At 50.2% G+C, this 19,465-nt stretch overlaps 3 protein-coding genes across 3 annotated transcripts; 2 read left to right on the top strand and 1 right to left on the bottom strand.

Moving 5' to 3' along the window:
* Positions 1 to 2,046: 2,046 nt before the first annotated feature.
* Positions 2,047 to 2,454, bottom strand: BU26DRAFT_440338 (uncharacterized protein; the record flags this gene model as incomplete). The annotated part of the gene is made up of 1 exon (XM_033824387.1): positions 2,047 to 2,454. A coding segment is annotated over one exon (408 nt), but the record flags the coding sequence as incomplete, so codon positions are not given.
* Positions 2,455 to 14,199: 11,745 nt separating this feature from the next.
* BU26DRAFT_571675 (uncharacterized protein) lies at positions 14,200 to 14,591 on the top strand (the record flags this gene model as incomplete). Its single annotated transcript, XM_033834170.1, has 2 exons — positions 14,200 to 14,298; positions 14,367 to 14,591. The coding sequence occupies 2 exons, from the start codon at positions 14,200 to 14,202 to the stop codon at positions 14,589 to 14,591; spliced, it is 324 nt and encodes a 107-aa protein (XP_033676517.1).
* A 319-nt stretch (positions 14,592 to 14,910) lies between these two features.
* Positions 14,911 to 15,728, top strand: BU26DRAFT_511306 (uncharacterized protein; the record flags this gene model as incomplete). The annotated part of the gene is made up of 3 exons (XM_033827290.1): positions 14,911 to 14,927; positions 15,064 to 15,437; positions 15,505 to 15,728. 3 exons carry the CDS (start codon positions 14,911 to 14,913, stop codon positions 15,726 to 15,728), a joined length of 615 nt encoding a protein of 204 aa, XP_033676516.1.
* Positions 15,729 to 19,465: the final 3,737 nt, after the last annotated feature.

The following is a 19,465-nucleotide window of genomic DNA, read 5'->3' as shown; positions in this document are numbered from 1 at the left end:
TGAAGCATGATGACGCTCCTTCCATGTGTCCTGAATAAGAGCCAAGTAGTAAAGTAGGTGCTGTAGCTGGTATTACGCAGATTCTCTTTATTCCTTATTTCCGAACGTGGCGAGACCCCTCGAGCTTAAGAGTCCATGCACATTTTAATCTATAAGCCGTCGTCGTGATAGTGGAGACTATTGGTGGAAATGCCATGTTAGGGAGTACGCTGTATACTCTACCCACCAGGATCGATTGTTAGCTAGGTTACTCGATTGCATGGAGCATGCGCCGGGACAATCTATCTCAGGCTCTATGCTGGTGAGATAATACAGTAGGTGGAGAAAATGTTCGCATATTACGCGTTCGTAAAGCACTCTTTCCGGAGCTGTATTTTGCGTAGCAGTCTTTCTAATTGGGGCCAAGCTCTTAATATTTTTCAAGCCGGGCAAAGATGAAGGAAGGATGCGGTAATGCTGTGGTGGCGATGTTGGCACCTACATTTCGGCCAGGAGATATCGAAAGCGAGACGGCCCATGTTGAGGATTACTGGCGTTGATTGGCGCTTGAGTGTGTGGCTCTACAAAGGCGGGCAATGTGCGAGTTATACACCTAAGGAGAGAAGTTGCTAAGCGAGGATAAGGGCTTGTTCAAGATGTTAGGGAGTGCGCTCTCGCGCTGGCTACTATAGGCCTAGCTAGAACTCTGAATGGTTGGTTGGCTATAAGCGAGAGGATGTGCGTCGTTGTGCCTGGGAAGATACGCGCCGCCATTCTCAGGATCGCTACTGGTGCTTGCAGGCATGTATGTGTCAGTTAACTTGGTGCGGGAGAGGGCGGAGGCGGACCTGCACTTGTGGTGGGACTTGGCCTCGCTTATACCTCATGGTGGCCCTGAAGGTGGGTGCGCCTGCGATCCTAGGGGCGTTGGTGGCGGGATTGAGGCTGTTCTTCTTGGCGCCGGCGCCTTCGTACCCCTTGTGTAGCTGGTAACAGTGTGTTCAATAGTCGCTGCCCTCCTGTCCATGCTCTATAGTGTCTTCCAAGTCTAGCTCGGAGTCAAGGGGATCTTAGCGGTTCAGTCTCGGCCAGTGACCTCAATGACCCCCTTCCCTTCATCATTCAGTGGTCTAGCATCGAGAGTTGGTCCCCACATGAGCTAGTCCACCCACCCACCCATGATTTCCTTCCTAGTCAAGGCCATCTACAGAAACGCAAGCAGTGTCGGGAATACGAAGCTGTACATTAGCAGCATGATCAGTGGCATCTTGGCATGGTTGCTGCTATGAATATGTCTGCTTACCAGCTCCCCAAAATCACATTCGAGCGCATCCCCATAGTCGCGAACGGCGCGGCGGCGTGTTCACAGTCAAACGCCAGAACAGGGGCATCCCCCCCAAAGTAAGCGTCATGAGTGAGAACATTGTATTTGAAGTGACTCAAGAAACCCTCGCGAGCGACTCGAGGCAGTGGAAACAGGCGGTAGCAGCCCTTCTCCGGCGCCTGTAGCTAAGTCGGCATTCTCGTTCATCAGGACACTCGGGACCAGTACGCTGATGCCTATGAAGAGGCTTTTTGTCTCTGTATTCATATTCGGCATCCCAGGGGCAAACTCAGTCGTCTGCGGCGGCTCAGCTGAGCCCATGATTGGCCTCTGAGCCTCTGACTGTGTTTCCCTACTCCGATGCCCGACTCTTTCATGGTATTCACCGTCTTCGTCAGGTTCTCGTTCACACTATACCCTGGCAACATGTACAGAATGTAGGGCCTGAGAACGCTCGCTCGAAAACGGAAACAGCGCGATCATTTCTAGTCCACACATGATGCAGATAGTAATCATGCTCCTGCACTGGACGACAGTATAAACCCGAACGCTGTCTCAGAATAGTGTCCTCTCCACCCTCTCGGATCGCGTCGAGCCCGCACCAGAAGCCGCTATTAGCCATGCGGTCAACCGCTTCCTTGATGTCGCGGTAGCTATATGAGATACGCGGGGTTGCACTGGCATAAACGCCGATGCCTGGTCTTTGACGCCTCGGTGTAGATATTGACACCCTGGTGGAGATGTTAATGCCCTGGTATAGACGTGGATGCCCTAGTGATCAATCCTGCACGAGATGTGGCCAGGAAGACGCCACAGCAGGCGGGAAAAGCCGAATCGAGAAAAAAAGCGTGTGGTTCTGCGCGGGTTGTTAAGCATGGAAGAAGATTTAAGTCAGAGATTCCACATATGTTGAATAAAACTAAGCTATATATATGCTTGGCAGAGGCATATCTGGTACATATGAACCCTGACCGACGAATGAGCCATATATTTATGCCAAATCGCGCTATTACTAGCACATACGACCATAGGACGCTGAATACAAGGCTTCCCGTTCGCTCAGCCATATTTAAGCAGCGTACCGGCGGATTAGTAGTTAGGTGGGTGACCACTAGCGAATACCCGCTGTTGTATGTTTTTGTCTTTTTCTTTTTTTTCCTTTTATGGATAGGCCGAGACGTAAGCCCGCCTTTCTAAGGTAGGATAGATAATAGTAGGATCAGAGAAAGGGTGGAGCTGGTTTCGCTTCTGGGGTGCAAGTGCCTCGAGACTTCGATGCCGTGTGCCAGGCTTATCGCAGAACTTCAAAACATCGGATAGAAAATTATTTTGGCCAATCAGAGGGCTCGCATGTCCCCCAGCCACTGCTGCGGCTTGTCGTCTCGAGTTCTTACCCACCCACAACGACGCCCTAAGCAAGTAGAGGCGCAATTCCGTATGGACGTCGCATACAATTCTAAGCGAGCCTGGCGCAGTTTTAGAGAAGAATGTTGCGTTGTTGGGCGTTACAGCCGCTGCACTGCGACCTCTGCATAGGCGAGCCCTCAAGGGCCCGGAGGCCAGAGCTATCGGCGTTACTAAAAATCGACTACTTGCCGCCCTCCTCTCCAACCACATTGTCTACCCGCTACCCGCTTCTAGTAGAAGTGACACGTCTTTAATACGCAGCCAGCATTTGGAATTTATTCGGCAATTGGCACTTTCTGCGCATGCGCAGAAAACCCGCAGTCGTGTGCCTGGTGTTGAGGGAGCGGGGTTTCGCACTTGGCCTACTTGGGTTAGCTTCGGCTAGCGTGCTTGGCAAGGAACACCGACATTTCCACCATACCCACCACTAACTCTAACCACTTATTATTATCACCTAAAATTAAGATCAGTAACTGGGGCGCATATGCGAAGGCCATCCAAACTTGAACGGTGACGGTGCAGCGCGTGGTTGTGACGTTCGGAATGGTTTTGTTGGTCGACTTCCGGGTCGAACTCGCGCGACAACCCTGCAACGCCAAGCACCGCATCCGGCGCATCCCCAACCGAGCCTGGATTCTTCGCGTACCTAAGAGATACTCATAGAGACGATAATTAATAGGTAACAGGATGTCGTGGAGGAATGGACGAAAGTTGAGGAGAGCCCTATGTGTGAGTATGCGCGCATCAATTAGCCTTGAAGCAAACGCGACGAGAAAGCTGAATGTGGCAGATACGGATGACCCAAACAATTCTTCTATCAATCCGCCGACGGCTCTCGTTTCTGGCTTTATGTGGACACAACAAAACATCCCGCAATCTTCAACCCGCTATAGATTACTTAGCATGCACTAGCTTCCATAATCTTCAAAACGATGCAATCCAGCGCGCGGGATCGTTGGGCATCGAGACGGCGGGAGAATAGGAGGGAACAGCCGCAGGGCTGAAGGGAAGAGATTAGGAGGTCTCTGCTTTAAAGAGCGCCATATTAGCATGGCGAAGAGTGAAGAGCAGCAACTTACCAGTAGATGTGTAAAGGAAGAGCCGTCAGCGCCAGGCCCGTTCTTAATCATGAAAAGCGTCGCTAATAGACACCCTAGGTAGCGCTCCTAGCAAACATTCGAAACTAGAAACGATTCCGCAACAACCGCACCTGTTAGAGCACCCTCAGTACAACACATAACGGCTTCGCTTCAATAAAACGCACTGCGAAGTGCTAGGTATTTCTCGCAACAACGCTCGATCGCAGCTAATCCAGACGGACTGGTTTTCTTGCTGTGGAAGCATCGAGGAAAGCGACAAGGTCTGACGAGATAATCTAAACGTTCGGAACTTCTGAGCTAGCTATTCAGAGGGCAGGTATGCCCGCTCCACATGTACCCGCACCCTTACTTGACTTGGAGTGGAACCCAACGGATAGAGACACTGCAGTGCACCTCCCCGAACGTTGTATATCCATGAGATCTATGCGCCATTCATCCCGACCTTCGTTTACTCATTTCGAGAACGGAAATTCGACCACAACGCGCCATATTGGACTCTATGGACACATGGCACCCCTTTGATCTTCCTTGCTTTCAAACCCCCTCTGGGAAATTCGCGTTTTGGGGGAGGATCAGGGAGGAGATTGGGAACGCGTAGTTGGCTGCTTGGTTTGCGGATTGTGCTGGCATCTGGGGAAAATTACGGCCGTTAGAGCCTCGCGTTTTAGGCTTCAACACTAGCACCTACGAACTATAACCTGTTCTTCCCCTCTAAGAAGCGGAAATTATAACGCACCGAAGCCCTTAAGCAACCATATCTGCCTTCTACCGCTCCACCCCGACTACCACGATGATAACCTCGCAACATCTTGCCATGAAGGAACGTCGTATCCTAAGGGTAACATTATGGAAGATAGTCCGCATGCATACGGAAAATGGCAGGCCCAGAAGGTGAAACTTCGCGAGAAATAAAGCTCTACCCTCCGCACCCAGACGCGCCTATAACGGTGCTCAGAAGGACGCGAACACTAGTCCAAGAGAAGCGACTCTACTGTAAAGCAAATGTTAGCTGTTTAGTCTGAACACTTTATATGTGCTCTGTCAAAGTTTGCAACAATTAATATGTCCATGATAGGTCTATCTAATTAGAACATGCTGCCAGTTAACGGCTACCAGAGTAACCTCCCTCCCTCTCTTCTTTCTACTTTGTACTTTGCCTACCACGCGCAACTGTCTTCTCTACGCTTTCTGTCCTAAACCTAAGCTACAACCCTGGATTAGTATCACACCCCGCCCTATCAGATTTCTCAGTAGTGCTACATTAGTCACGAAAAAGTGAAGCATCCGCTGGTAATCCTAACGACTTACTCTCTCTGACGCCGTATTGCTTCCAGGCCTACGATACAGACGCCGTTCCAATTCCAGAACCAAAGTTGCATTGTCGTTTCCAAGCAGCCAAGGCGTGTATCGCAGAAATTGGCACGTGGTCCCACGTAGAACTGCTTGCAGATTGTGGGGAGGCAGGCGCCGCACTGGATGCACAGCCTGGGTTGAACATACGCTGCTCGAATGCGATTACTTAGGACTGAAGGGCCATCGTGCGCACAAGTTACAGCATTAGTCATGGTCTCGATTGCTCAACTTCCCACACTGGAATGTTACCCAAGCCAATTCCTCGGTTCCCCTATGCTATACTGGCCTGGAGCCAGCTTATGTTCTTGAGAGACGGCGAGTTGAGCTGCTGGATAATCCTAAGATCATTAACGGCGGTTGCAATACCTGACTGCAGCTGATATGATGGTCGTGGCCAGACGTCTTTCGGCTGATGCGGGAGCGTTCTAGGGCAGTCTTCAACCATAGAAAGCCATACGGATGCCGGCGGCGTGAGGATCGTTCGATCATAATATGACCATGCGGCACAGGCCACAACCATTCATCTTGCTGCATGATTCTCATATGGCCTGAGTCGATGACTGCAACCATGTGCCCATCCCTCCATGGCTTCGAATATAACCTAGGCAGCCCCTTCCATACATATATTTCTCAACCCCTTCTTGTAATAAGGCCGAGCGTGTAACCAGAATTAAAAGTCGCAATTGCATACAGGTACCACCTCACTGTGTCAAATCCCTAGAAAACATTCTAGTTTCTTCACCCTCTTCCCATTCGTGCCATCCAGGATGACACGTGGAGTGATAAATCCCCGGTCCTATTCTGCAAGAGAACTAGGACTAATACTTTTGCTTGGTTTACAAAACAGAATCGCTGCGAGACTCCACATAGGCGTCAGGGAGAAGTAGCCAGTTATTACTATACACCTCGCGGAGTTTTATCCGGACCTAGCATTGTCGAATTGCCTCATAAGCTCCACCCAAACACGAATGATCCTAATGTCCAAGTAGTCGTAATATCCGTTCCTGGAGGTTAGATTAGCTAGTGTTGTTAGATGCTAACAAGCTAGATTACTATTTCGAGATTCATATTGCATTCCATGGCGGGTACGCTTTCACCTATGGCTAAGACCTTACTATTCAATCGATGGTGCTATCTGATTAGCTGTATTATCTATAGATTAACAGTTACACATGGTTCAGCTTCTATAGGCATGTCGCAAAAGCCGTCGAAACACCTCATCCGTATCATGTCACCTTGGCTCCTGAGCATATGCCAGATGTCTTACGAGTTAGATTATTACCACCACTTTACTGCTAATCTGCGGGATATTCCATATGGGCAAGTAGGCAGTCTTATCCACCCCATTGAAAGATCTTGGTTTGATTCGACTGCCATGTTGTTTCTATCAAGATACTCTCCCTTTCTTTACGCTTAGATTCTCTCCACTCAGATTTCGCCTTGCACTCTTGACTCTGAGGGCCTTGTCTCTTATAAATCCTCTGGACCTCTCCATAGAACAACTGTACTTCATCCCTAATAAATACCCTGATTGGGAATGCCGGGTAAAGGCCGTTAGGCTCGTCGAGGTGCTTAAGACGTAAAGCAGAGGCGCCATGAGAGCTCAGGTTTAAGATGGCGACGCCGCTGCTAAATTCGCCCATGAAGCGAACTATCAGCACGATTAAGTCTAAAAGAACGAGGTTCCCGACCCTACGTACTAAGCGGGTATGTATAGCAGTCCTTCGCCGAGAAGGGCAACTATGTATCTCTACTGTTATTCAGGGCGGCTCGTTCTCCGCGCTACAATAGCTTGTTGTCCGCGCTGTGTGTTTGCGTGATCATGTGGGGTTCGAACGGAGTGTGCGGTCTGCAAACTTGTTATCTATAATTGGGCCATCTATATAACATTATTCTTGCGAGCCAGCAAGAGATATGCATACCATCGAGATGAGCATACAGGCTTCCCCTAAGCGACTAATCCATCGAACCATCTAGGCAAATGTATGTTGGGTATTATAATAGTAGTTAAATGCAAGCTTAATGTAGGGCATTCCTGCAATAGAGCCTGTAGCATGTTTGGCAAGCTGGCTTCCACAGTATTATCTAAAAGCAAGGAGCAATTTAGTACAGTGGATAATTAGATATGTGCAACAGTAGAAACCAGGCCTAAGGCTCCTACATTAGGGCTTAATAAAGGCAGAGGAGTGCAGTAGCATGCCGAAGGCTAAAGGGAAAATAGATCTCGACCTACACTTATTTAGTGGCCATGGAAGTTTAAAACTCAGAGCTGTCGCAAAGTAGAACTAGGGACTGAAAGTAGAGCAGGATGCTTAACTCGCCATCTCCAGATTGCAAGTTAGAACTCCAACGCTACATATTAGTTAGGAGCCCACTCCCCCTCTCTTAAATATCCCCTACATTTTAGATTATTTCGTACTGTTGACGTTGATGGGCTAAGAGCAGATATCTGAGTAACTACGCAGTTTCCTCTCTTCTTCAATGGGTGTTTGCTGGTGGAATGAGATTTCCATGGCTGAGGTATGCCGCTGTAGAGAGTCCTTCGTTTTCTATAGAATGCAAGTGAGTGGTAATGCAGGATCAGGTGTCGATTCGCCAGACTTTGGTTTTGGAGTCGTGATCCTTATTACTTCATTGCTAAACACAGACTGATCAATTCAAGGTAAAATAAATGTTCCTTTATCACCATCATGCTCAAAGCACCTATTGCCGTTGATTTCAGAATCCCTGCCAATGTCGTTCTCCACAGTGAGGGTATCTGCGGCAGTCTCTTTCTAGTCCACCTTGCTCATCATCATTGCCTGTCTCCAGAGCCCCATCTTAGGCTCGCCCTTGGTGATAGTAGCCATGCAGGTCAACAAGATGTCTACGACATGGTCAGCTGTACCGTTCTTGGTAACTAGTAGGTTTCACGGTAAGCAAGTTACTCAACGAGATCGCGACGCATATGGAAGGGGAACCATTTGTATAAAGGGAGTCTTAACTATTAAACATTATCCTTAGCTGCTAATGAAGTTGGTGGATTGAAATAAATCTTAGACGAGTTAGAACTGGTCTGCTTGCAGGTACTAGCGTACTACTCTATGGTGATTAGACCTAGGCATAGACGCTCACACCAGCAGCATCGAAAGTCGAAGCAGGAAGTAGGTATACCATAAAACAAGAAGTACGGGGGCTATGACTAACGGAACGTAATGAAAGTTAGAGCCGAGCCTGAGGGTAACTTTAGGGAGTTACCGTGCGATTAAAGAGCTAGTCGTCGCGATACTTACATACGCACATGGTAAGGAAACTTTAGGACTAACGTTCAAGAGAGGTTAACAATGCCGTCTATGCTGCTTCTAGCTTCCCTATACGTGCTCGGTGCTCGTGGTGGAGCTACTAGCTATATGGAAGTAGCTCGGCGACATTGAGCGCTCTCAGGAGCGTTGTGGAGAAGTGCTCTGCCGCGAGTAAGCGAGTTCTAGGCGTATCCGACGGTAATAGCTGTTACTAACATCCCGCGCGCCGCACCATGTTGAAGTGCATCCAGAAACCGCGCACTGATGTTATTCTTCATGCAAACAAATCGCTGAGGGCTCTCAACTAATAGGTCGGTCTGGTGGCCTAGTGCTTGACCTACGGGATCATCGTGAGTTCTAGAAGCATAATGATAATGTCCTTCCAAACTAAATATATCCATGTACTTTTGTAGCCGGCTAGGTGCCAAGTTCTTACTCTGCACTTAAAACTCCCGTTCCACCGAAGCCTCGATTAGATCTTACAGGCCGGCGTATACCCAGTCAGTGCCCAGAAGCGGACACCGTTAGCAGCAGTTGTCAACATCTAGAGCGAGCAGATTCCTCGATCAAACATCTATTCGAAACTTTCTTGCTCTTAGGATTATTATCATACACATCCTATTTAAGAGGCGTAATCTTAATACTTTAGTAATGGCATGCTTGTTTATATGCGTTATTTTCGACCCTTTGTTTCCCTATTACATATTGCGTTAAATTCCATGGGTCATATACTATTGCAGTTAAAGCAATACGCCAACCTATCACATCTCCGAAATTACTTGTGAAATAGGTGGAGAGAAGCCAACAGAACGGAGGTTCTGTAGAAGACCACATCGAGATGTAGTAGCCCCAGGAGATACCATCTTAGAGGTAGAAGCAAGGTAGTAGATACGGAAGATAGGAGTCTCATTCTTGGCACCAATTATGCGCTAGCCGTCGCTGTCTAGGGGGATCTCGTTCTTAACAGCGCCGCTTTCGCTCACGTTCTGCCGATCGGCGTTGTACTAGTAGACTTTATTCATGTCGTCACCATTCTCCTCGCACTGTGTTGGTTGGTGGGTGTAATCTAGGCGAATCTCGCCCTTGATATCGCCGTTCTTGCTAGTCATATTCTTGTCGGCGTCATCCAGGCCATTCTCGAGTTTCATTCCATGGAAGCCTTATAGAACCGCGGCTGCTGTCTTCTAGATAGCGGTCAAGATTTAAAGATATGTTAGCCTTCTTCCCCTAACCAAGAATCTGTAAATGCAGCGTTCTAACCGATTAGCCGCAAAGAATGCATACCACTGGATGAGCTATTTCGTAAAGCTTTGGTGGATCCGATACAATCTGCTAGACACCTGAGTCACTCTCCCAGGTATACGATTCACCCGCATGAAACCATATCTTGAATACGTAGGCTTGAAGATCTGCAGGGGGGAGGTGCACATGAAGATAGCTGTGGGTTCAAGTACGGTGTCGTTTGAGGTAGCAGGATCGATCCATAGCTCTTGATAGGGAAGAGCTTCTCGTACGTTGCGTATTATTCTCGTTCGACGCTGGATTCTACTAATTCTCTGCCCCGGGAGAGAGACCTAAATAGGTAATCTTAGGGGAAATCTTGTCTGGAACACCGAAGTCGCGTAGTGAATTCATAATGTTAATGGTAGAGGGATAACTATCCTCGTTCATGTTGCAAAGTACATCAACCCATATTTCCTTTACGAAACGAGGATCAATGTTGCATATCTGATCTATGTCGATGCTGGTACAGAACGAACAGAGAAGGCCGCCTTTTGTTCGCTGGGACTGCCCCAACGTCGGATTGATAACAGGTCGACCAGACCAGAGAGTTCGGAGGCATTATCAGTTGTGATCCATGGACTGTGAACTCTGCAAATGAGCAGCTCAACTAGACCATTCTCTCTCCAGCAAAGATCGAGCGTCGAAGCGGTAATGGGCGATAACTTACTGGAGATATGGATGGCCTCATATGCGTATAGGCGACCCTGACTCTTGGCTATGGGAGGATGAAGGCTCCTACTGTGGCCTGTACGAGATGATGCAGCGGGTGGGGCTCGATCGTCTTTACTTCAATGCCCGTACGTTCTGATTACAGGGTGAATCTGGTTTGAGACCCCCTCTTGCAGGATGTGCCACTTCTTGAAATCTTCAAGTACTTCTGATGAGGATCGCCATTTCATGGCCGCTGGCAAGAGGTAGTGCGACAATCGCGTCCCATTCAAGCGGGATGGTGGTATTGGAACGCAGTGTTCGCTATTACGATGTAGACGAGCACAGTGGCATCTTTAGTGAGCTATGACCAGAGTTGAACTTCCCGGAATGGATAAGTGTGCAGGAAAGAGAGGTCGAGCATGTTGGCGTAGGTGGTAAAGGCGAGGAAGACCTTCTACACCCTTTACGAAGGGACGAGAAGCCTGATTAACTGCGATAACGGGAATACGTAAGAGATTAGATGCGCTAAGGTGGTCTCGATGGCAGTGGGAAACCTACTACTTCTTCCCTAGGGCCGAAGCCGTTCTTCCGCCCCTTTTGACGTATACGGGACGTTCACTGCAAGGGATTTCGGCAACGTCACCAAGATTGGCGCGCTTCGGTGCGGTGCGGATGAGGTTGGCGCGCTTCGTTGATGGGTTTAGGCTTCATGTATAAGTAGAGTCATGGATTAAGAATGCGGGTGCAGTTCAGGTGATTGGTCTCATAGAAGCAGACTTTGAAACTGCTCGGCAATCGCTAACCCCAGTTAATGGCCTGGCCGTCAATGAAAAATGCCTTATCCACATCGTTAGCAGTAATAGAAGCAAGACGAAGAGCGGTACTTACGGCGGCGTCGAGACATCCTTCGGCATGTAAAAAAGAATCTGACCTCCCTTTCTTGAACGAGTATGTACATCGCTTTATCGTAAGCCCACATCCATGTTCTATTCGACGTAATCTGCTTGTCGAAGATCCCCGAAGGCAGAACGTAGGAGTGTGGCCCACATCGATAAGGTCTAATGTCGCCTCCGATTACGAAACCCCTCGCGGCGCTTGGTATTGATCGAGGGGCAGGACCAAGGACTCGCGGTGTCGGCGTAGATGTGGGATACAGTGCTGTCGCAGGAGTCCATTTTTCCACCTCGAATATGGAGTGCGTCTGCTGGAGTGTTCTAACATTGTCACGAACACTAAAATGAAGTCGGGCGGGTTTACGGGGGATGCTGGATCCTGGTGGCTCTGCACCAGTGTCGAAGACGCGGTGTGGTCGCGGTAGGTGGGAAGCATGTAGGCTGAGTGCCGCGTTTCATTTCATCGTGTCGTTTGGGCGTGGATGTGAAGGCGGTGAGGTTGAGCCTGCGGCGAGGTAGATTGCAGCGCTAATCCGAATTACGAAATGGCACTTCAGTTGAGCGATTCGACCCTCCGCAAGCTATCAGGGCGGCTAGGCCTGGGTCTTGAGAGGTTGAGAAATTAGTCGAGTCAGCGGGATCAGCGTCACGATCAGCGTCGGCATTACACGGCGTTGAGGGTGCTTTGTTGTTGGTGAATTCATATAAGTGTGTATAGAGGACAGCTGATATAGACGCCTCCCTCCAACCCCGCTCCAACCAATGCCGTTCGTTCCTCCCCCAGCTGCTCGCGATATAGTAACGAGGGAAGCGCCGTTGCCTCTCGAGAGGCGATGAGCCCCGCTTCCTCGCGTTGCTGCCTCCACTGATAGCCATTCCAACCCGTAGCACCGTCCGCGCCGGGTATGCTCCTTTCCCCTTCCATATATGTCTGAAGTGTGTCCGTTTCATCGCCCGCTTGTGGCTAGTAAGTTGGCCATGCGGTCTAATTCCGGCGAGATCGAACGTCGTCGTGGATGGGGACGTAGGCAAAGAAACCTGGTCGACAGACTAGCTGCCTTCCAAAATGCATCCAGCTATGCAGTCAAGGCTGTGGCGTCAACGTATGCGATCAAAGGTAGCGGAGGTGTTCGAATAGAGTTGTAACGCGAATGCCGCGTCGCGAAATAGGTACGAGCATACGCCGTGCGCGTATCCTCCAGCCCAGCGATCTAGTGCCACATGTGTCAGCGCAAAACATACAAGCTTCTACGACAAGGCAAGGGACCTTTCAAAATTCCTTATCTTTGCAATCCTCTCGCTACGACGATGGTTATGCAGGCTGGTGGGCCGGGTGAGCCTCCTCCTCTTCGCTGGTCCTCGACCCGCGGCGACAATAACGGCATCTTCCGAGGGCAGCAGCTCGCCGAACGGTGCAGACGGGCTCGAGACGGCGTGAAGGCGGTGGATCAGTGATACTGCGCCAACGACAAACTGAGCATGGCTCCGCACTGTGGTCACTTGCGAGGAGCTCATGGCACTCATCCCAGAGCGCATCAGGAGCCGCGAGGAAGGAATTGAGTTTGGTATGTCCATGACTGCTTCGAGGCGGTCGGTCTCTTGTTGCATGCATCGCGCGACTTCAGCCTCGACTGCACTGGTGTCACCCTGGGCGGTTTTCTGTCCAACGACGCTGACAATAAGGCCCAACAAGGTATAAGAGGGATGGAACGTCGGTTGAAGCGCGCATCTCATTCGGAAATGTAGCCATCGTTGGCGAAGCGGACTGCTGGCTGCGTGCCCGCAGGCTGCTTCAGGTTCAGCGATGCTTTGATGGCTCCGAGGCAGAGGGACTGGAAGAAAGGGGAGCGGGCAGGGGCCATGTTCGCGGCTGCAGCTTGTGGGGGATTCAGCTGACAGCGATAGGCTGCGAGATGAGGTTGCGAGGTTGCAAGGTTGCGAGGTGGTGAGGTGGTGAGGAGGTTGGTGCGTCAATCTCGATCTCGGAGCGCCACGGGTCGAGATGCTCTAGGCGCCTTGAGCCTCGCCTCACCTTTCCCACCGCTCGCCGGATCCCGGCATCATAATATACCATTATGTCCCCACTCCATGGCCGCAATTTCTTAATAATAGACTGAGCCCCTGTGCTGCGGCTCAAACTTTTCCCGAAGTCCAAGTCTGTCAAATTGAGTGTGGGTGCTCATCACCCAGGATTGACGCATGGCAAAATTTGTTCTAAGATCAGCGCAGCATTGCCATCTGACGCTTGTGGAGACCGAAGAGAAGCCAGAAACGAGTTCAGTCGGATTCACACCCACTGCGCACTCATATATCCTGACCCCGACAGTGACCGGGTTGAGCGCTTCAACCTCCACACTAATCGACTATCTTCCACATGTGGCCCAAGTGCAAGCCAAAATGCGTTCTAGAGCTCAGACACCAACAGCAGATGAGGCTCAGAAGTGGGCCATGGTGCATCGAATTCACGAAAGCGCTTCTCTTTGAGGCCCGGATTTCGTCGTACCAAGAGCAGTACACTGTCCTTCTAGAACCACCTAAACGCGCCTCCAGATCTTGTAATGTGGAGCCGCAAAAGCAGCGCAAGCGCACACTGCTCACACTCCACTGCCTAGCCCATCTCATTCCACGCCCAAAGCTGCCAACGATTCTGTTCATGAACCAAATCGCGCAGCTGCCACCAAAACTAAAGTGTTGGCGGATATAAGGAATCATAACTAAAGAGCAGAAGGATTGCGATCCTTTTGCTCCTGAAATAAAGGCCATGGAGATGCGGGTGCCGCAGTGGCCAAGAACCCAGCTGTTTAGAAAACTGCTGCCGCTACATGATTCCCTCCCTTGCGGGGGAACTCTGGCAAAGGGAAGAAAGCTGCATCTAAACGTAGGGAAGGTCGAAGGTGCTGCGGAAAACAATTGGCAAGACCGCGTGTATGAATGTCTTCAAAGGCGAATGGAACGGCGTCACCATAGCTCTTAAGCCTGGAAACCCGCTGCTCGCGCAATGGCTAAGGAATAGTCAAACGAATATGGTCTGCTATGCTGGCTGTATCACTAGTACATCTCCCGGCTTATACATTATGATGCTCAAAAGCTTCAGTTAGAATTCGAATATGTTGGCATGGATATTGCCAAGCGTATAAATGCGAACAGGATGTCGGCGTTGAGGACTTACGAGCAGTCCAGCATCCTCCACAACATAAGCCATGCTCTTATTTACATTTATAGTGAGGGCCTATACCACTGCGATATCAAGCCTGAGAACATCCTCCTAAGCGACAATGGGAAACGCGCTGACCTATGCGATTTTGGACAGTCCATCTAGGGGGATGTGGACACTGGAGGCGGTACGACGCGATACATACCTTCTTAGTACGCAACATCTGGTTAACGCGGACTTGGGCCAACATCTGGGCTTTTCGCATCACGATGCTTTTTGCCATAGACTTGATCACTTTGCCTCTACTACCCAGATAGCAGATACGCCGGATGCCAGGTCGTTAACTAGATCCGCTCTATCTAGGCGATCGAGGTTCCGGAATGGTAGAGTGTAGTGGCTAAGATGTTGGAGGCATTAAGACGAACGCGGATTGCAAGCGCAGCCATAGCGAAGGCGGTTGAAGGGACAGCGCAGATGCAGCTCTATGTCTGAGCAGATGCCGTAGGTAGCTGTTCGAGGTACTCGGATTTAGTCCCTGCAGCAACTTCTCGCTCATCAATTTAGACACTGCTATTCTTCGTTTCTCGCGAGATTTGCAAGAGAATAGACAATTCCCTGCGTTGCTAGTGCTCACTAGCCTTCAGTCATGTATAACCCACCGGGTGGCTTTAACTGGACAGCTCGTTCGCCCCGGTGTTAAACAGTGGCAGCAGGGTCGACAGCGCGGGCAGTTTGAACCGGAGCGGGAATGTCCTGGGTGTGCCCAGAGCATACTTTCGGACTATGTTGCAGGTTTTATACCATCACCTGTGCGAAAACATGCCCTCCTCGAATCCAGCCGATCGATTCATCAACTGCCTGGATCCGTCGTATCCGCTATGATAATCGATCTACGACGTGACCCCCACCACTTCTACAGCCACGTACGGGCTGCATACCAGAGAATAAGCACCGCCGATCCTCGCCAAACCATTCCCCAGAAGGAGTATCGCGGCCCTAACCTATCCATGCGTGCGTTCCGGCTCGAAGATGGGGGCGCGTTAGAGAGTCTGGAATCCGAAGTGGTTTCCCTCTCTAGAACGATCTTCTACCACTACCACCGCATTATGTGTTGCTGGCAAACTCTATCTATCGGATGATAGAGACTTTCGACATCCACTGCGCGCATCTGTCGAATGGCACACCTTCGTCGATGGAGCAGAGGTCTCGAGAAGAGGAGGGAAAACCATCTCGGCCATCTTCCTCATCACTGTTGAAACGAAACCGGGTTTCGAGGCCGCGCTAGTATGCCACCAGAAGTAAAAAAGAAGCAAAGGATCGCACATCAACTCTTGCGGCCTGATTGCAATCAAACCAAACAGGCATTAGAAGCCTTTCAGACCTAACAGTCTCATCATCTAGATATTTGGTCCTAATGTAAACCGTCATGCCTTCGTACGAGCCGAGCGGTAGCGGCGAACGCGAATCTATCTACTTAGCCTTAATTTGGGGTCTCTACGCTTCACCTCTGCCTATAGGCATAAAGTAGGAAGGTGCAAGTATGCACAGCAGGCCCAAGAAACCCAGTTTTGCTCTCGCTGTCCACCCTGAAGCCTTTTCCACATCAGCTCGTCTGATTCCCTGGGATGTACCTTAGGAAAAGTTCAAGTATTGGATGGGACTAGATTACGGATTTGGTCGCTAGCAGTCTAGGCTCCCTCGTCCTAAGCCACTTTGCCTGTACCATTGACATGATGTCCGAGATTCTCTTACTCTACACCTCACTCCACCTTCTCTAATGTTTACCGCACCGGCTTCTTCCCTTCGCCCGCTTTCGTCTGCGAGAAATACGAATGTGCGGTTCGTTGAGCCTGATGGGGCAGGAGTCGACATTCCAGCCTTTGAAGCGAGCCTGGCATTTTATTATCCCTATATGACAGTTACCAGGATCCATGTCGCCATTGCCGAAAGGTAGGAACTCTAGAGAACCGTTGTAGGCGAAATATAGGGGCATAGCAAGACCGAATCAATGATCTGAATAGCTATAGCGAATACCGTGACGCATGGTGGAGGACCGAGGAGTGATGTATCGTTCTTGCGCTCGCCGAGGAGCTCATACGCGCCTCTGAAACCGCCCCGCTGACATCTGACATGCTCGAATCCCAAGGGTTCTCAGTGTGTGACATACCGGTTGCAACTCGAGCGAGTCACGGCAGGCGTTGCTGAAACGAAGAGAGCTCGGATATCCCTTTCTCTAACTGTTCCTTGGCGGTGATGGATTGGGATCGCGACCTAGAGTACCTGGAGAGAATTGGCGCTTTTCCCGCCACATCCCTGGAAGCGCCATCGTCGTTCGCAAAGAGGAAGGCCACCGCACATAGAGCCTTTCGCTTCCTGGCGTCAAAGCGAAAGGCAAGTGTTTCCGTGCGGAAGTGTCATGATCGGCTCTACTCCGTTACCGAGATTACGCTCGAGACCAAGCGCTATCGCCATCGACTATGGGCAGTAAGCAGCACTTTCAAGCTTCATTCGATGTATTTGACTGACACTTCAACGTGTCTGGCCAGACTCCCAGCATTGTGTTCCTTGGGCTAGAGTTGCCAAGCAGGTAGGCCATTCCTAGTAGGTTATTTACCTCTAGATTCCTTGCGCTGTGTAAAGTGCTTTGATGCGGTTAGCGTAACGCATGTCGTTGCTTGTAGAAAGCTTGTCCTAGAGGGCTTCAACGAATAATCGGTAGCTGGCAATGGCATATAGGGAAGCTCACCAAGGACTTCGTTCCTAGCTTCAGATTGCTGCCATTCATCCTTGTACCAAGTACGGAACCACTCCCGATCTCAATGTCAGCCCTGTCAGCCTCGCTCGTTTGTGTACCCCCTTATTCTATGTCAGCAGCGCAACATCAACAAGACCTACTTAGCTTCCTTTATTCCTCCAACGTGAATCCGCGGAAGGTTGCGGTAAGGAGACTTTAAGCTGAAATTCCCATAAATGGAAAAACAAAGCTGGGCTTCCAGGTATGTGTACCCAGCATGAATGGCTGTAAGACATGAAGGGAGGACGGAATGTGTGTAAACCATTTAAGGTCCTAATATCGACGGGATATGGTCACTCATGAAGTGGCTGTTGCGTAGATTAGAAGCCAGGCAGAGTATAGAACCATGATCGAGAGCTTCGGGGGCATTTATTAGGCGGCATTCGTGAGTGACGAAAATGTCATCCAGAAGTCCTGCGCTTTGGGAGCAAGCACAGTTGGGTAGACTCAATGGGGCAACGATTGCTTTAGTGGACACTCACACAACAGTTTGGGAGCGTCAAGTAATAAAGAAATCGATACCATTAATGGCGTCGTCGTCGGAGTTATAATGGAGCGTTAATGCTGGAGTGACTAGAAATCATCCATAGAAAACTCGTTCATCTCCTCTAGCAGGTTCAAACCGCTCTCACCAAAACGACGGGAGATGTGTCGAACATCTCACGTCTCCCCAGAAGCAAACACACCTCTGCTCAAAGCACACAGCGCGTCAGCCGCCGATGATGGGGCTTAGCGGTCCTTTGGCAAGCACGATGCCGCGATTGATGATGAGATCAACGACGAAGGGACCAATGCCCCAGTCGAACTCGTCCGCATCTAGGACTGGGCGGCAATATGCTCAGACTGCCCGCAATCAAGGCTCGCCTCGCCGGTCCCCCAATTAAATGTACGTCGGCGATCGCGTCTGGTCCTCGTATCATGGCCTCGTGCCAGGATCACGGATCGCTGCCTCGGTTCAGATGATCCGCCAGTCGATAAGCTGACAATACCATCGACCGGATGGTCAGCTTGGAAAGCTTCCCGACGTCGCTGTCCTCCAAAGCCGTGAGGACTGTTTCGCCGACCGGCCTGCGCTAGCCATGCAAGCTTTTCAATCATCCTCGATGTCCGAAAGAGCTTGGCGACGCCTTAGAGGCCGCGCGCGGGGCGACGATACCAATACCAGCTATGTCCCTAACCACGATGTTAAGGGCGGAATAGCGGCAGTCAAAATCCGCCGGAGGAACGACTGCACCGTAGCAAGAACGATGTTGAAGTAGCTCTTTCGATATCATATGCATGACTTTGCCGTCTTGAACGTGTCTACGCACCTGCTCACGTTAAGCGTTTCGCCTGTCGACAGCGTGAACAACCAGAGTCGCATTGGTCAAGTGTCTGGGAGAGCTGCTGCGGTTCTTCCTGTGGACACTAGGCTCGAAGTGGCAATCGAGATGACAGCTACGGTGCGTATTCTCCTGCGTATTAGTATTAGTATAAGCATAAAAGGACCTTGTAGAGGCGCGCTTTGAATTCCGAGCTTCTCGTGTAATTGTTTGAATAGTATAGCTGGCTGAGAAAGAGACGGGTTGGGTTGAGATATTAGGAAGCAGCAAAGGTTAGTCGGCTGACTGCGAGTGTGTAAGTCTGAATTTCTCTCTCTAGCAGCCTTTTTAGTTTGAGACAGCCTTAGTTACCTGCGGAGTTACGGATAATATTCTCCATGTCGAATGTGCGTGGCGTTGGTGTATCTACCTGCGGCGACATGTAAATGCGCTCCTTTGGTGCGTGGACTTGCTTGGCGCACTTTTGGGGGAACTTTCCGGGCGCTCGATAGCGGGATTAAGCGCCACTTCCGTCGTAATGCGGTTCACCGATAATGTTAACTAAATATAGACTTCTTGGAGTGCAGGACTAGTAGGACTAGATGGGAGCAACATCGCTACTTGCACCGTACTCATCCTAGGGTTACCCGTCGGCGTCGTGCCAGCCTTGCTACGTCCCTTCTAGCCTCAAATCTCCTTCATGGCTTAGGCTTCTCTATTATCGTAGCTGATAGAACGTTGTATGTTAGCGTGAGATGTGTTATAATAGCTCTAAGTGTCCCTTAGACATTCCGACGAAGTGGCTGTCGCCGGAGTGGCCTATGTAAGGAATAATTTATCCTCGGTTATTTATGATGGATTGCGCACCTAGATATTACTACATGTCTTCTCTTGCTTGGCGTACACCCTGCCTCTTACGAGCGGCGTTGCGGATTCGTTGGGTG

This window comes from Trematosphaeria pertusa (genome assembly GCF_010094035.1).
Source record: "Trematosphaeria pertusa strain CBS 122368 unplaced genomic scaffold BU26scaffold_23, whole genome shotgun sequence".
In the NCBI taxonomy this organism is placed as follows: Eukaryota; Fungi; Ascomycota; class Dothideomycetes; order Pleosporales; family Trematosphaeriaceae; genus Trematosphaeria; species Trematosphaeria pertusa.
This window is presented reverse-complemented; position numbering and strand designations above follow the sequence as displayed.